General features: G+C 39.0%; 1 protein-coding gene across 2 annotated transcripts in view; it reads right to left on the bottom strand.

Annotated features, from left to right (window-relative positions):
- Positions 1-3,739: 3,739 nt before the first annotated feature.
- The window catches only part of glyr1 (glyoxylate reductase 1 homolog (Arabidopsis)), a 28,779-nt gene continuing 18,200 nt past the window's right edge, over positions 3,740-14,318 (bottom strand). Inside the window, exons 8-16 of one of the 2 annotated variants that reach the window (XM_020608240.1) lie at positions 12,333-12,383; positions 12,079-12,152; positions 11,199-11,298; positions 10,814-10,924; positions 9,773-9,874; positions 8,391-8,553; positions 7,992-8,171; positions 7,701-7,825; positions 3,740-6,906 (exon numbers count right to left, since the gene is read on the bottom strand). In XM_020608240.1, the coding sequence (XP_020463896.1) occupies positions 6,832-6,906; positions 7,701-7,825; positions 7,992-8,171; positions 8,391-8,553; positions 9,773-9,874; positions 10,814-10,924; positions 11,199-11,298; positions 12,079-12,152; positions 12,333-12,383 (981 nt within the window). In that variant the 3' untranslated portion in view covers positions 3,740-6,831. The remainder of the gene's footprint in view (positions 6,907-7,700; positions 7,826-7,991; positions 8,172-8,390; positions 8,554-9,772; positions 9,875-10,813; positions 10,925-11,198; positions 11,299-12,078; positions 12,153-12,332; positions 12,384-14,318) is intronic. The other variant, XM_020608241.1, reaches the window with a different exon arrangement.

The raw sequence follows: 14,318 nt of genomic DNA, 5'->3' as shown, positions 1-14,318 counted from the left end.
CAGATAAGATTTAGAGAAATGTATTCATGCCTTCATCTCCAAGAGGCTGGACTATTGTAACAGTCTTTTGCCTGGCCTTCTCAAAAAGACTCAAGACAACTTCAGCTCACTCAGACGCTGCTGCCAGAGCTTGAACAGGAACCAGGAGAACTGAGAACATCACTCCTGTTCTTAAATCCTTACACTGGCTACAGTTACCTACAGAATCGATGTTAAAGTCCTTCTGTTAGTTTATAGTATATCATTCAGTGGTATGGGGACAAAAAACATTTCTGATCTGCTTGAAGAAAACAGACCCCGCAGGGCTTCAAGATCCTTATGAAGCAACCAGCTGGTAGAACCTCAGCTCAGAACCAAACAGGGTGAAGCTGCTTTTAGCTACTATGCTGCACACAGATGGAACCAACTTCCTGATGACTTTAAATGTGCCCCAGCTCTGCCACTTTCAAGTCTCAACTAAAAACCCAGCTGTTTTCCTGAGCCTTTGTTTAACTGGTTTCTATGCTGCACCTTCTGTACTGTAACTGCTAGATAACTGTTTAATACCATTTTCTTTTTTCTTTCAATTTTATTTTGGTTTAGCAATGTTTTATTTTCACTTTGTCTTAACTGATTTTATTCAGGTTTTTAATGCTTAGTTTTTTAACTCCGTTACTGTTTTTCTTTGCCTGTGTAAAACACTTTTAAATGACTGTGTATGAAATGTGCTACATAAATAAAGCTGCCTTGCCTTTATTTGTAGTAAAAGCTTTAACAGAGCTTTTTCTCAAAATGCTTTGACAACCCTTTATCTTGGGTCACATTGCAATTGTAAAGATGGAGATTGGCAGTGGATTTCAGAATCCCAAATGAAACAATATTGAAGAAAATACAAAATAAACTGCAAAACACAGCTAGAGGCAGTTCTTCACTGAAAGGTTTGATCCAAAGCAAGGGAGGAGATTATAGAGATAATGGTACATTTTCATTTAATAACTACAGGGATAGTAATTTTTAGGACTAGGCCCTATGGGGAAAATCCTAATTCCCTTATTTTATTATTCCTCAATCCTTGCTATCCAACCATCCATCTTGAATTGGATGCTTTATTGACACTGTACATAAATACAACTAAACTGGGGGTACTACTTTTAATAACAATGAGCAATACAAAAAAAATAAAATAAAAGAAAAAGAGTGTAAGAGCTACAAGCCGCTGCATATCTGCACGCTGCCACCTTGGACATCCCAAAGCTCTCATTTCTCATCTACTCACGGTTAATGTCAGTCGCCACCCTGGATTAGTTTTTGTCTGTGTCTTAAACCTCCGCTGTTGTTCAGAACAGATTAGAAACACATCAGTGAAACAGACTGCTGCACTGGGTGACATATTTCTTCATTATGAAACTCCAGACTGACATATTTGTTAAAAATGTTGCCCCAAAAGCTCCAAACAACCATAACTTTATACAGCGTCTGAAGTAGCAAGATTCAACTGCACATGCACAAGATCTGTGTGAAAACAGGAGGAGCTAGCAGACTGTAGACCAAGCAAAGAGCTTGCATTGAGATCTCATGCATGCAGTTGACCACATCTCAACCCGGCACCACTCCTGCAGGGGTCAGGATAAAGTGCATTAGGTCCCTATGGATTCCTACAGCAGCACTGGCATTTGACAGACATCCAGGGTCAATCAGACCTCTCTCTTTTCGTGGGATGTATCTGGCTGAAGGTTTCTTGGTGGCAGAGATCTGCAGGCTGAGCTGCCCAAGATGTCCATTGCCAGTCAAGTGGACAGAGCTGTTGGCAAGCAATTCTGCCTCTGCTCTGCAAGCAGGTAGAGAAACGGTGCTGTATAGCTAGCTGGCTTACTACCGACCTGTCGGTTAATATAACAAAATTAAAACTTTGGAGTGGCCGAGTAGGCATCCTGACTTAAACTCCATTGAGATGCTGTGGTAGGACCTTTAAAAAGCCAGTTCACACTCAAAAACCCTCAAAAACAGAATCATGGGGAAGTCAAAGTACCGAAGCTACAGTGCCTTGCGAAAGTATTCGGCCCCCTTGAACTTTGCGACCTTTTGCCACATTTCAGGCTTCAAACATAAAGATATAAAACTGTAATTTTTTGTGAAGAATCAACAACAAGTGGGACACAATCATGAAGTGGAACGAAATTTATTGGATATGTCAAACTTTTTTAACAAATAAAAAAACTGAAAAATTGGGCGTGCAAAATTATTCAGCCCCCTTAAGTTAATACTTTGTAGCGCCACCTTTTGCTGCGATTACAGCTGTAAGTCACTTGGGGTATGTCTCTATCAGTTTTGCACATCGAGAGACGGAAATTTTTGCCCATTCCTCCTTGCAAAACAGCTCGAGCTCAGTGAGGTTGGATAGAGAGCGTTTGTGAACAGCAGTTTTCAGTTCTTTCCACAGATTCTCGATTGGATTCAGGTCTGGACTTTGACTTGGCCATTCTAACACCTGGATATGTTTATTTGTGAACCATTCCATTGTAGATTTTGCTTTATGTTTTGGATCATTGTCTTGTTGGAAGACAAATCTCCGTCCCAGTCTCAGGTCTTTTGCAGACTCCATCAGGTTTCCTTCCAGAATGGTCCTGTATTTGGCTCCATCCATCTTCCCATCAATTTTAACCATCTTCCCTGTCCCTGCTGAAGAAAAGCAGGCCCAAACCATGATGCTGCCACCACCATGTTTGACAGTGGGGATGGTGTGTTCAGGGTGATGAGCTGTGTTGCTTTTACGCCAAACATAACGTTTTGCATTGTTGCCAAAAAGTTTGATTTTGGTTTCATCTGACCAGAGCACCTTCTTCCACATGTTTGGTGTGTCTCCCAGGTGGCTTGTGGCAAACTTTAAACGACACTTTTTTATGGATATCTTTAAGAAATGGCTTTCTTCTTGCCACTCTTCCATAAAGGCAGATTTGTGCAGTATACGACTGATTGTTGTCCTATGGACAGAGTCTCCCACCTCCGCTGTAGATCTCTGCAGTTCATCCAGAGTGATCATGGGCCTCTTGGCTGCATCTCTGATCAGTCTTCTCCTTGTATGAGCTGAAAGTTTAGGGGGACGGCCAGGTCTTGGTAGATTTGCAGTGGTCTGATACTCCTTCCATTTCAACATTATTGCTTGCACAGTGCTCCTTGGGATGTTTAAAGCTTGGGAAATCTTTTTGTATCCAAATCCGGCTTTAAACTTCTCTACAACAGTATCTCGGACCTGCCTGGTGTGTTCCTTGTTCTTCATGATGCTCTCTGTGCTTTAAACGGACCTCTGAGACTATCACAGTGCAGGTGCATTTATATGGAGACTTGATTCCACACAGGTGGATTCTATTTATCATCATTAGTCATTTAGGTCAACATTGGATCATTCAGAGATCCTCACTGAACTTCTGGAGAGAGTTTGCTGCACTGAAAGTAAAGGGGCTGAATAATTTTGCACGCCCAATTTTTCAGTTTTTTATTTGTTAAAAAAGTTTGAAATATCCAATCAATTTCGTTCCACTTCATGATTGTGTCCCACTTGTGGTTGATTCTTCACAAAAAATTACAGTTTTATATCTTTATGTTTGAAGCCTGAAATGTGGCAAAAGGTCACAAAGTTCAAGGGGGCCGAATACTTTCGCAAGGCACTGTAAGTACTTGTTTTGATACACTGAGTGGCAAAAATTAGATCCTATCAAACAAACTAGTTATAACTTAATCAGTCATCAATCATGTATAAATATCAGTAATCAGGATTGAATTTATTAACAGCACAAAAGTCTTGAAATTTCCACCCATACATAAAATCATAAATATCCCCAAAACAAAAGTTATAGTCTCCAAGATCCAAATCATTGTCAATTTAAGGTGATAAACCACATAAGCCACATATTAATAGGTCTAAACCATTTACACTTCAACAATCTACACTATTAAGACACATATTAGACAGTCACTGCGCTGAGTCAAAACCAAAAGCAGTTCTTAATTAATCCTGGTTATTGTGTGTGTATATATATATATATATATATAAAAGAATTCCTACTCAACATCTGCCTATAAACAGTTCTTTACACTTGAGCATGTAGCCTAAATTAAAACCATGCAACAAAGTGATTTTGTTTTATGAGAAACTCAATTTATAGTTTCAACTAACAGAAAGAGTTAAAGAACATTAGGCCTTTATCTGCAAGAAAGTAATTACAATTTTGGTCTTCTGGTGGTGCGCACATTCCTGCAAGTTCTGCTTTCTGTTTCTTCATGCCATACTTGAGTTGTAGTGAAAGAATAACTGGGTCTGTTACTACAACGTGCTTGTGTTTAAATAACTCAGTCGCATCAAAAATGGTTTCAGTAGGGTTAAGTATTGATGTGCTCCTTCGGAGAAGGCATCTTCTCTTTTGTTTTGCAATAATAATAATAAATTTTCATCCTGATGGACCCATTTTTGCACTTGCTTCCATTTGAGACAGTTTAGAGCCCAAGAATTATAACCACATCCTTTCATTTCCCACCATGGAGCTGATACAAAATGGATGCCAAATCAACAATGCATAAAACCCAAAACTCAATCTTCACAAATAAATATGCTAAACACAGACACCTAAAGCTATGATTTTACGCATTGATAGATCTGTGGTTTTTACATGTGGATTGATGCAAGCTCTACCAAGCACCAACGAAAAGCTGTTAAGTCTGACAAACTGAGTTTGAGTATCTGGTTATGTAAGAACTTTTGCATATGGTGGGCACAGTCATTTGCATCTGCATGCTTAATGTAGAGTATGTTTTAGGCCATTTAGTAGTCTTCAAGAGTTAAAAATCTGGGATCCAAAACAAGACCCAAAGAAGACTGGTGCGTATAAAAAAAAAAACAAAACAAAACAAAACACAAGGCATATAGAAAAATTATGTGCATTAATTAAAACAGAACCAAGAGAAAATCTGGTGACTTAAAAAAAGAAAACCTCTCTTTGGTAGCCTCAAGGATACTTGGACCTGATCCAGAATGCTGTAATTCTAGAATAAACACAAATTAATATAATCCACTTCTCCTGTATGTTTACATCTATCGCAAAACACTAATCATATATCAATACTGACATTTGGCTTAGAACCACTTAAGTGCCAGACGCGCTTGCACACAGATCTGAGAAGTGGACATACTTTTACCTCATCTGACTAAATAATTTGGGACTGAGTAGAAACAAGAAGAGTCAGATAAGACCCAGCATAAACATTTGAAAGTTATGTGATTAAAATATATTCCGCTACTATACACCTTTTAACAACTTGCATAATTTTGATAATACTTCAAATGGGTTTAATGAAGCATTATGACTAAGACACATACTTAGAGGGATATTTCACAATGTAAAAATAAACTTGCGAGAGTGCTCTGGAGACACAGTTTCTAAATGACCTCAAACATATCTTTAGTATTGATAATATTAGTTGGCCAATTCACTGGTCATGTTCCTGCCCTGAACCAGTACTAAGAACTGAGAGGACTTGTGAGGACCTCTACTATTAAGTCAAGCTCAACCCTCCTGTCATGTGATGACCTGCTGTCCTTACTCTTTAGTTTCCCCCAAGATATTTTGAGGGCAATGAAAGAAAGAAATATTTACACACATACATATATACAGTTGCTTTGAGGCCCTGATCAGGTAAATATGGAAATGTAATGAACAGTTTAGCTGAAATGAGTGTAACAGACTGATATTGAAATTTGTCAATAATGTTCCAACTAACAGTAGCTACTGACTGTGGAGCTGAGGGTGTATTTATTCTACAGCTTTAAGTGTCAATGTTTAGGCTTAAATTAATACATCCTTCTTGCCACTATCCCACATAAAACTGTTTAGTTTGGTTTTTAATTATGTATATGCTCCATGTGGGGGTCTAAAATTTGTTTTCAAAACAGACAACTGTCAAAATAATGACCAGAGGAAAAAAATATGAACCTATATATAACCTTCAGTTAAAACAGAGCTGAAAAGTGGATTCACCTAGTTTGAGGGCAATACAATTCCCTTTATAACATACGAAAAGCACAGCTGAAAATAGAACTATTTGAAACAAAGAATGAAGGGGCTCAAATATGGAAATTTCAAGCGTTGATGAAGCATATTGATTATTACTCCATTTTAAGGCCTCACTACTTCAGTTGCATTGTCAGTGATCTGTTCAAAAAAGATCATTAACACCAACGCAAACGCATAAATCATTACATTAAATACACAATCAAGCCATGACCAAACAGCACCAAGAAGACCCAGAAAGAAATGTATCTATTATTGAAAGACTTGAGGGGTTACAACATTAAGGCAATGCTGTGGCATTTTCTTGTATCTTCTCTTGCGGAATTCTGGACATTTAAAAGAAAAATATCACAATTAAATAAAGTCATCATCATCATCATCATAAAAAAAAAAAAAGAAAGGTTTCTGTATTCACAAAACCTGACAACAAATTCACTGGACCTCACATCTTTGCCTACATCCTGCATTATGACTACCATTGTTTTTAAGTTGTCAGAAACAAGACAAACTGCCCGAATAGCAAAATGCAGTAGTACAACTTTGTTTAAACAATTTTTGTAGCGTTCAATTCCCCAGTATAGTCAGCGTATACTCCAGGTTGTTTAAAAAAAAAAAAAAAAAAAGGAATTACATCTCATGTCTCATGTCTTGTAGGCAGGTAACATGGGTCATTGGGGCAAAATGAAATAAAACAACTATAATTTAAATTTAAAAACTCATAAAATGATGACGGAGAAATGAAGGATTAAAGACTGCGTGGTCCAGCGGACAGGTAACGCCACACATCACGCTAGTGGATGTAGGCTCTGTAGACTGCAGAGATATCATTGTCAGACTGGTCCAGTGCCTTCGCCCTCTTGTAAACCTGCACAGAAACAGAAAAAACAAGGTTATATTAGCATTTATTTATAGATTAGTAGAAAGGAGGAGATACTGGTTCAGCTCTGATAATTATATTAGTTGATGGAAATGTTTCAGTTTACATAAGGCATATTCTGCATACTGCCAGAATACACAATCGCTTACAAAATAAAATGTAAAAATTAATGTAGAACTTGGGATCCCAGCCAGTAGTTTGCTTAAAGATATGGTATGAACTATCTGTGTTGTAGAAATCTGCTCCAAAACTTGTCTTAATGTGTAGAGGTGACTGTCAAAGCCTCCTGTGACCTAGATCACTGAACAGTATTGGTGCCAGTGCAGAGATATTAGCTTCTAAAAGGTTTTGAGCAGGACTGACTTCTCTAACTAATCAGGGATTTTCAGTTACTTCTGCTTGATCTGTAAGTTTTGTTGCATTCTCATTTACTGTAATTTCAAACAGTGGTTCTTCTCTCTCCTCATCTGTCTCTCTTTAATCCATGTGGCCGATATAAACAACAGTCTGTGGAGATTACCATGCACTCACTGCACCAGAGAAAACAGACATGAAGCAAAAATCATGTGATGTGCATCATGGAGACATTTCATAGAATGGAGTTCCATCTGTTGCATGAAAAAGATGTCCAAAAACGCGTCCCATGTGACTCGCCCATATATGTAGAAATGCTGTGTTGTTTTACAGACTTTACAGGTGAGTCACTGAGGCGCTTGATTAAATGATTGGTTCGTTCGATTGGTTTTACAAAACATAAAATAAATAAATTCATAAATTTGTACCTCATTTGCAGCTGCAGCCATTGGTGTTGGATGGTTGGCCATGTCGCCCATGGAAATGGCTAACCTTAGGTCCTTCTGAATATGTTTCAAATAGTAGTCTGGTTTAAAGTTGCCCTGTAAAATATCTGGAAGGAAGGAAAAAAGAAAGGAAGACAGGTTATAATATTTTTGTGTGTTCACAACAAACTTTACCATATAAAACGGAAAGAAGAATAAAATAAACAGAAGACAACCAGTAAGCAAGGTCCACTAAGTCAATAAATTAATGACTTAAAAGTTCCTTTGACTTACTTTGACATTTCTGGTCAACAAAGGTGCTTGCCATCTGGCCCTGGCACAGGATGTCCAGGAAGGTCTGCTGTGATTGGCCAGTGGCCTGTGCCAGAGTTAGCCCCTCTGCAATGGTGGCCATGAAACTACCCTGCACCATGTTGAGGATCAGCATCATCCTTGCTGCATTCCCTGCTTCACCTTAAAACACATACATGCGCTTTTATACAAACAAAAGCAGAAATGCACACCTGTTTCCCCACTGAAATAATTGTGTGTGTAAATTTAGCACAAAAATGAGGCGGAGGTCAGCTCCAGCCCAATTTAACCCCAATTATAACCATTTTGACTGTATCCAAAAGCCCCTTTCATAAATATACTGTAGCATGGGTTGACTATACACAATTACACCCTACATACCAAGGAAGAAGGAGGTCTTGCCCATGGCCTGGAAGCAGCTACTGCAGTCCTCATAGACTGTTCTGTCACCAGCTGCCAAGATGACCAGCATCCCATCGTTGGAGAGTTGCTGGCTTCCTGCCACCGGAGCCTCCAGAAAACGGCCACCCCGTGACGTGATCACCTGACATTCAAACAAGAAACAACTGAATACAATAAAACTTACACCACTCCAATGACAATAACTGTTTTTACACTAAATACAGTATTTCAAGCATACAAGAAAAGCCACATTCATTTTGTGTGGGATTATATGAAAATCCACTATTTCTTGACATTTAGATTTTTCAATGATTGAGAGTACTTTGGTGTGTGTGTTATATGGTTGCAGTGGTATACCGGTTTTAGAGTATACCATGGTATGAAAATGAACAGTTATCATACCATGCACATTTGCTTATTACCGGTATTGAAGAAAAAAAACAAACAAACCGCAATGCATGTGCTTCTTTCTTCCCCAACAGCCTGTCAGGCTCCACAACAGGTGCCACACGCACACGTGCAGCGGACATATGGCAGGGAGGAGGAGGCTGATATCACCAAACTCCCTCCACCAAAAAAGAAATTATCTCAAAAATGAACACCTTCAAGATCAGCGTCCCTCCTTACAGATTCAAGTATGTTCCGTTTGTTTCTTTAATCCCAAACGATAAACGGTAGTTATAAAATGTGATATTGAAATTATTTTCCACGTCGTTTGTTCACTAATCTCCCCCGATCTGCCCCCAGAAACACACCACATAAACACACCTGGCTCACATAAATGATTATTATTAATTATTTTGATAATCGTTTAGAGCATTGTGACAGTGTGTCTCACTGTTGTCAGAGGTTTTACAAAACCAGTCAGTTGATTAATGGAGAAAATAATCAGCAGGTTAATCCGTAATGAAAATAATCAATAGCTGCACTTGCACACAAAATAGTTTAGCAGAGCTCCATCTCAACCAACTAAAACAGTCAAATCCTGATTTTACATTAGTGCAAGAGTGATAGACTGTTAATGTAATAAAATATACTGTATAATTTTTCTGCATTGAGTAGCCTACTAATAGTTTTAATAATTTAAGTAAATTTTTGTGTTAATATTAATGCAAGACTTTTTTGTAACAGAACAGGCTACTTTTACAGTGTAATATTACTACTTTTACATAAGTAAAGGATGTGAATAGCACTACTGATGCTAACATGCAAACTAATATGCTTTAGTTATATTATAACTCTGCTTATTCTTTAGGGTCTGCAGTCATAGTAGCTCTGCAGTCCATCCGTGATCTTTTATGAGACGGTCATCATACCGTGAAAATCTCATACCACTGCAACCCTACTGTGTTAGTGTATACCTGTGAGAGTTCTGTGATGGTCTCTGGGTCTACAGTGGACATCTCTATATAGCATTTGCCCGGCCGGATTCCCTGCAGCACTCCACTGGGTCCTAACACCAACTGGACAGCAACCAACACAAAGACAGTGAGAAGTTTTTAATCCACAAGCCAACCATTAACACCTTAATAGGAAGCCATATACAGTGCCTTACAAACGTTTTCATGCCCCTTGAATTTTTCCACATTTTGTCACATTACAACCACAAACTTAAATGTATTTTAATGGGGTTTTATGTCATAGACCAACACAAAGTATCGCATAATTGTGAAGTGGAAGAAAAATGATACATGCTGTTCAAGATTTGTGGAGTGCATGACTAATAGTTGTCCTGTGGACAGATTGTCCCACCTGAGCTGTGGATCTCTGCAGCTCCTCCAGAGTTACCATGGGCCTCTTGGTTACTCCTCTGATTAATGCTCTCCTTGTCCGACCAGTTTAGGTGGACAGCCATGTCTTGGTAGGTTTGCAGTTGTGCTTTCCATTTTTGGATGATGGATTGAACAGTGCTCCGTGAGATGTTCAAAGCTTGGGATATGTTTTTATAACCTAACCCTGCTTTAAACTCCTCCACAACGTTATCCCTGATCTGTCTGGTGTGTTCCTTAGTCTTCATGATGCTGTTTGTTCACTAATGTTCTGTAACAAACCTCTGAGGCCATCACAGAACAGCTGTGTTTATACTGAGATTGACGTACAACAGGTGGACTCTATTTACTAAATAGGTGATTGCACTGGATTTTATTTAGGGATATTGGAAAAAAGGGGGCTGAATACATATGCACGCCACACTTTTCAGACTTTTATTTGTAAAAAATCTTGAACACCATGTATCATTTTCCTTCCACTTCACAATTATGCAATACTTTGTGTTGGTCTATCACATAAAATCCCAATAAAATACATTGAAGTTTGTGGTTGTAATGTGATAAAATGTGGAAAAATTCAAGGGGTATGAATACTTTTGCAAGGCACTGTACTTAAGTTGAGATGGTACTCACATCTCTGGCAGCCTTTGGGTCAGAGACACAGGAGAAAGTGATGTCACACATGGAAGCCACCTCTGCTGGAGTCCGGCCTAACCTGGCACCCTCCTGGATGAACAGGTCACACTGAAACACAGCAGAGAGAAGTCAATAGTAGCATGCTAACGCACTCTTCAAGATGTCTACATGATTATTCTATAGTTTCACAAAATATTCATGTCTTTATTAAATGTTACCCTCAACTTAGGTTTCCATTCTGTTACTCACAAAAACATTTGCAATGCTGAAATGCCTTTTAAGCTTGCAAAATATCACTGACAGTAATGAGACTAATCAGCAACAGTATCAGTGATCTGTAGTGTAGTTTCCCGTGTGACAGTAATTGTGTTGCATGTCTTACCTTTTCTGCTGTGCGATTCCACACTGTGACAACGTGACCCATTTTCAGTAGGTTGGAAACTATACCACTACCCATCAGCCCCAGACCCAGGAACCCTATCCTGTAGGGCAAAGTCCAAGAACAAACAAATCACAACATTAGCAAACAAATAAACAAACAAATTTGCATTCATATTTTTTTTTGTTTAATCTAGAGCCCCTTTCAGACATGCACTGGAACCCTGAAATTCTCTAGACTCTAGGGGAGCTGGATGTGAGAAAGCAAATGTCCAAGTCAGTCGACCCAGACCTTAAGCAGATTCTACCCGGCCAGCTCCCTAGTACAAAGTCGACATAACGTCCTAGTGAGCCGGAGTGAGCCCATGTGAGAAGGTAGCAGCGTATAGTCCAGAGTATTCATATGAAGCTAGTGGGCATGTTAATGACGCTATCAATGACTATCATATAACCGGCACAAAACAGAAGCATACAAACATCCAATGGTGAAGAAAAATGGCCATTTACAATGAAGACACCAACAAAAACATCTTATTGGAGACACAACAAGATTCAGAAACTTCTGTTTAGAGCCGGTGCCAGAATCGTCAGACAACTTAAGGAATGGCAAGAGATTGGCTGTTTAGGGCCAAATCACAAACCGGCTACGTGATCGTGTCATGTCCCACCTCCTGCGTGTACTAATTCTGCAGACATATTCTGGAGTTCATGTGTGATAATGGCTTTAAGATAAACCCAGATGAATTACTTAAAATGATTATGTGCCTACAAAATAACTAAAACCAGAAACTAGACATTAGCCCTTGTGGTCTGTTTACCAACTAAATATACTGAGTAATTTTGATAATGGTGTTCAGTGATGCTTTGTGAGGACGTGTCAATACCTTTTATCTGTGGGTATGATACTGCCATTAATGGCTGTGCTGTCTGCTGCTTGGATCGATGTTGAACCTGTGTCCTGCACAATCAAAATCAGCATTATATATATTTATATCATACTCATATCATTACATAATTTATTAACACACTAAAATGTAAAGCAAATCAATTCATATGAGTTAAAATATATAGTTATATCAAAGTAAATCCATAATAGTTTGATAATTTGGGTTACTTTTACTAAAATTCATTAGTTTACCTCTTCAATAATCTTCAAGCGCTTGCTGATGGGTTCCATTGATGAGGCTGGCTATGGGTAGATAGGAAAATCAGACAAGTGGTGACCAATATACTCCACAAGAACAACACACTGTAATGCAAAGGGATCAGGGGAATCAGAGTGTAGCTACTGCGTTTCCACTGTTGGAACCTAACAAAGGTATACCCTGTGCTTCCTGTAACCATTACCCAACATAACCACAAAAGCTGATGTGTCCATTAGGGATGCATCGATATTGACACCAGTATCACGTATCAGGTCCAATACCACCCTCTAGTACTTGTACTCCTACTCACAAAGGTTGTCCGATACTATGCACTGATACCACTTAATGGCAGAATTACATTATCCTCATTCTGGCTGAGCTGGTCATTGGGTCTCATTCTCTGCTCTGCCATGTGTCTCTGTGAGCATCCGTCCCTCCCCATCTCACACAGACAAAAATGGCTTTCAGATAGGATGTGGTATGCGCCACGCTTGCCACAGGGGTTGGGGGCGCACACACACAAATCAGTAATGTTAGGCACCAGTTGCTAGGTGCCCAAAAAGTTTTCCATGAAGTGCTGTTGTCCTGTTCATCTGACCTATCTCCTCTCTGACATTTCTCTCTTCCTGACCGTCCCTGCTTGCGGCTTCAGCAGCACTGGTTGAAGCTAGTAAATAATAGAAAGGAATCAAATGGACTGTTAAAGACACTGGTCGGACTAATCAGTTTTCCCATGTGTGTTTTCTGATATTCCCCTGGACCAAGGGGGCAAACATTCAGCATGAGAGTTTAACTTTTGAAGAGCAGCCCATATACACTGTGTGCACAATTATTAGGCAATTATGGCATTTTTGAGGATTAATTTTATTATTCAAAAACTACAGTGCTCTCAGTCAATCCAAAATGTAAATAAACCTCAAACCTCAATATTTATTAAAAGTAAAAGTGAGGTTTTGGCTTTCTAAGGAGAATGTCTGTGCGCACAATTATTGGGCAACCGTTGGTGTGCAGAATTATTATACAACTAAATGAAAAACAAAAATTTTCCCATCTCACTTGTTTTTCATCTGTTAAAGTGAGAATAATAAACTCAAAATTTACAAATTAACATTTGACATAAAAAAAAAATAAAATTCAGTGACCAATATAGCCACCATTGCTTTCAATAATAGTCATAAGCCTTCCATTCATGTCAGTTTCTTGATTTCTTGCAAAACTATCATGGTCTTCTTGAAAGATGCACTTTTTCCCTGTACCACTGCTTGAAGAAAGTGTCTTCTAAAAACTGGCAGTAGGTTTGAGAGTTGATTTTGAGTCCATCTTCAACCCGAAAAGGTCCAACTAGCTCATCTTTAATACCAGCCATACCAGTACCCTGCCTCGACCTTGCTGTCGTCTGATTCAAAGTGGAGCTCTGTGCTTGTTACTGATCCAGCCACAGGCCCATCCATCTGGTCCACCAAGAGTCACTCTCATCTCATCAGTCCATAAAACCTTTGAAAATCTGTCTTCAGATATTTCTTGGCCCAGTCTTGATGTTTCAACTTATATGTTTTGTTCAGTGGTGGTCAGGTTTCAGCCTTCCTTACCTTGGCCATGTCTCTGAGCATGGAACACCTTGTACTTCTGGGCACTCCGGGTAGGTTACAGTTCTGGAATACGACAGCACTGGAGGATAATGGGTTCCTGGTAGCTTCATGTTTGATTCTTTTCAAATCTTGATCAGTTCATTTGTGTCTTTTTTTTCTCAACATGTTTCTTGTTTCTTGCGACCCTGTTGACTATTTGCAACAAAACGTTTGATGGTTCCGTGATCACGCCCCAGTATCTTAGCAATTTCAAGAGTGCTGCACCCTTCTTAAAGACTTCTTACAATTTTTGACTTTTCAGTCAGTTAAGTCTCTTTTTTTGGCCCATTTTGCTTGAGGAAAAGAAGCTGCCTAATAATTATGCACACCTTGATATACAGTAGGTGTTGA

This window comes from Monopterus albus, unplaced genomic scaffold (genome assembly GCF_001952655.1).
Source record: "Monopterus albus unplaced genomic scaffold, M_albus_1.0 scaffold92.1, whole genome shotgun sequence".
NCBI classification, from domain to species: domain Eukaryota; kingdom Metazoa; phylum Chordata; class Actinopteri; order Synbranchiformes; family Synbranchidae; genus Monopterus; species Monopterus albus.
Note: the sequence above shows the minus strand (reverse complement) of the source record. Positions and strands in the feature narration are given on the sequence as shown.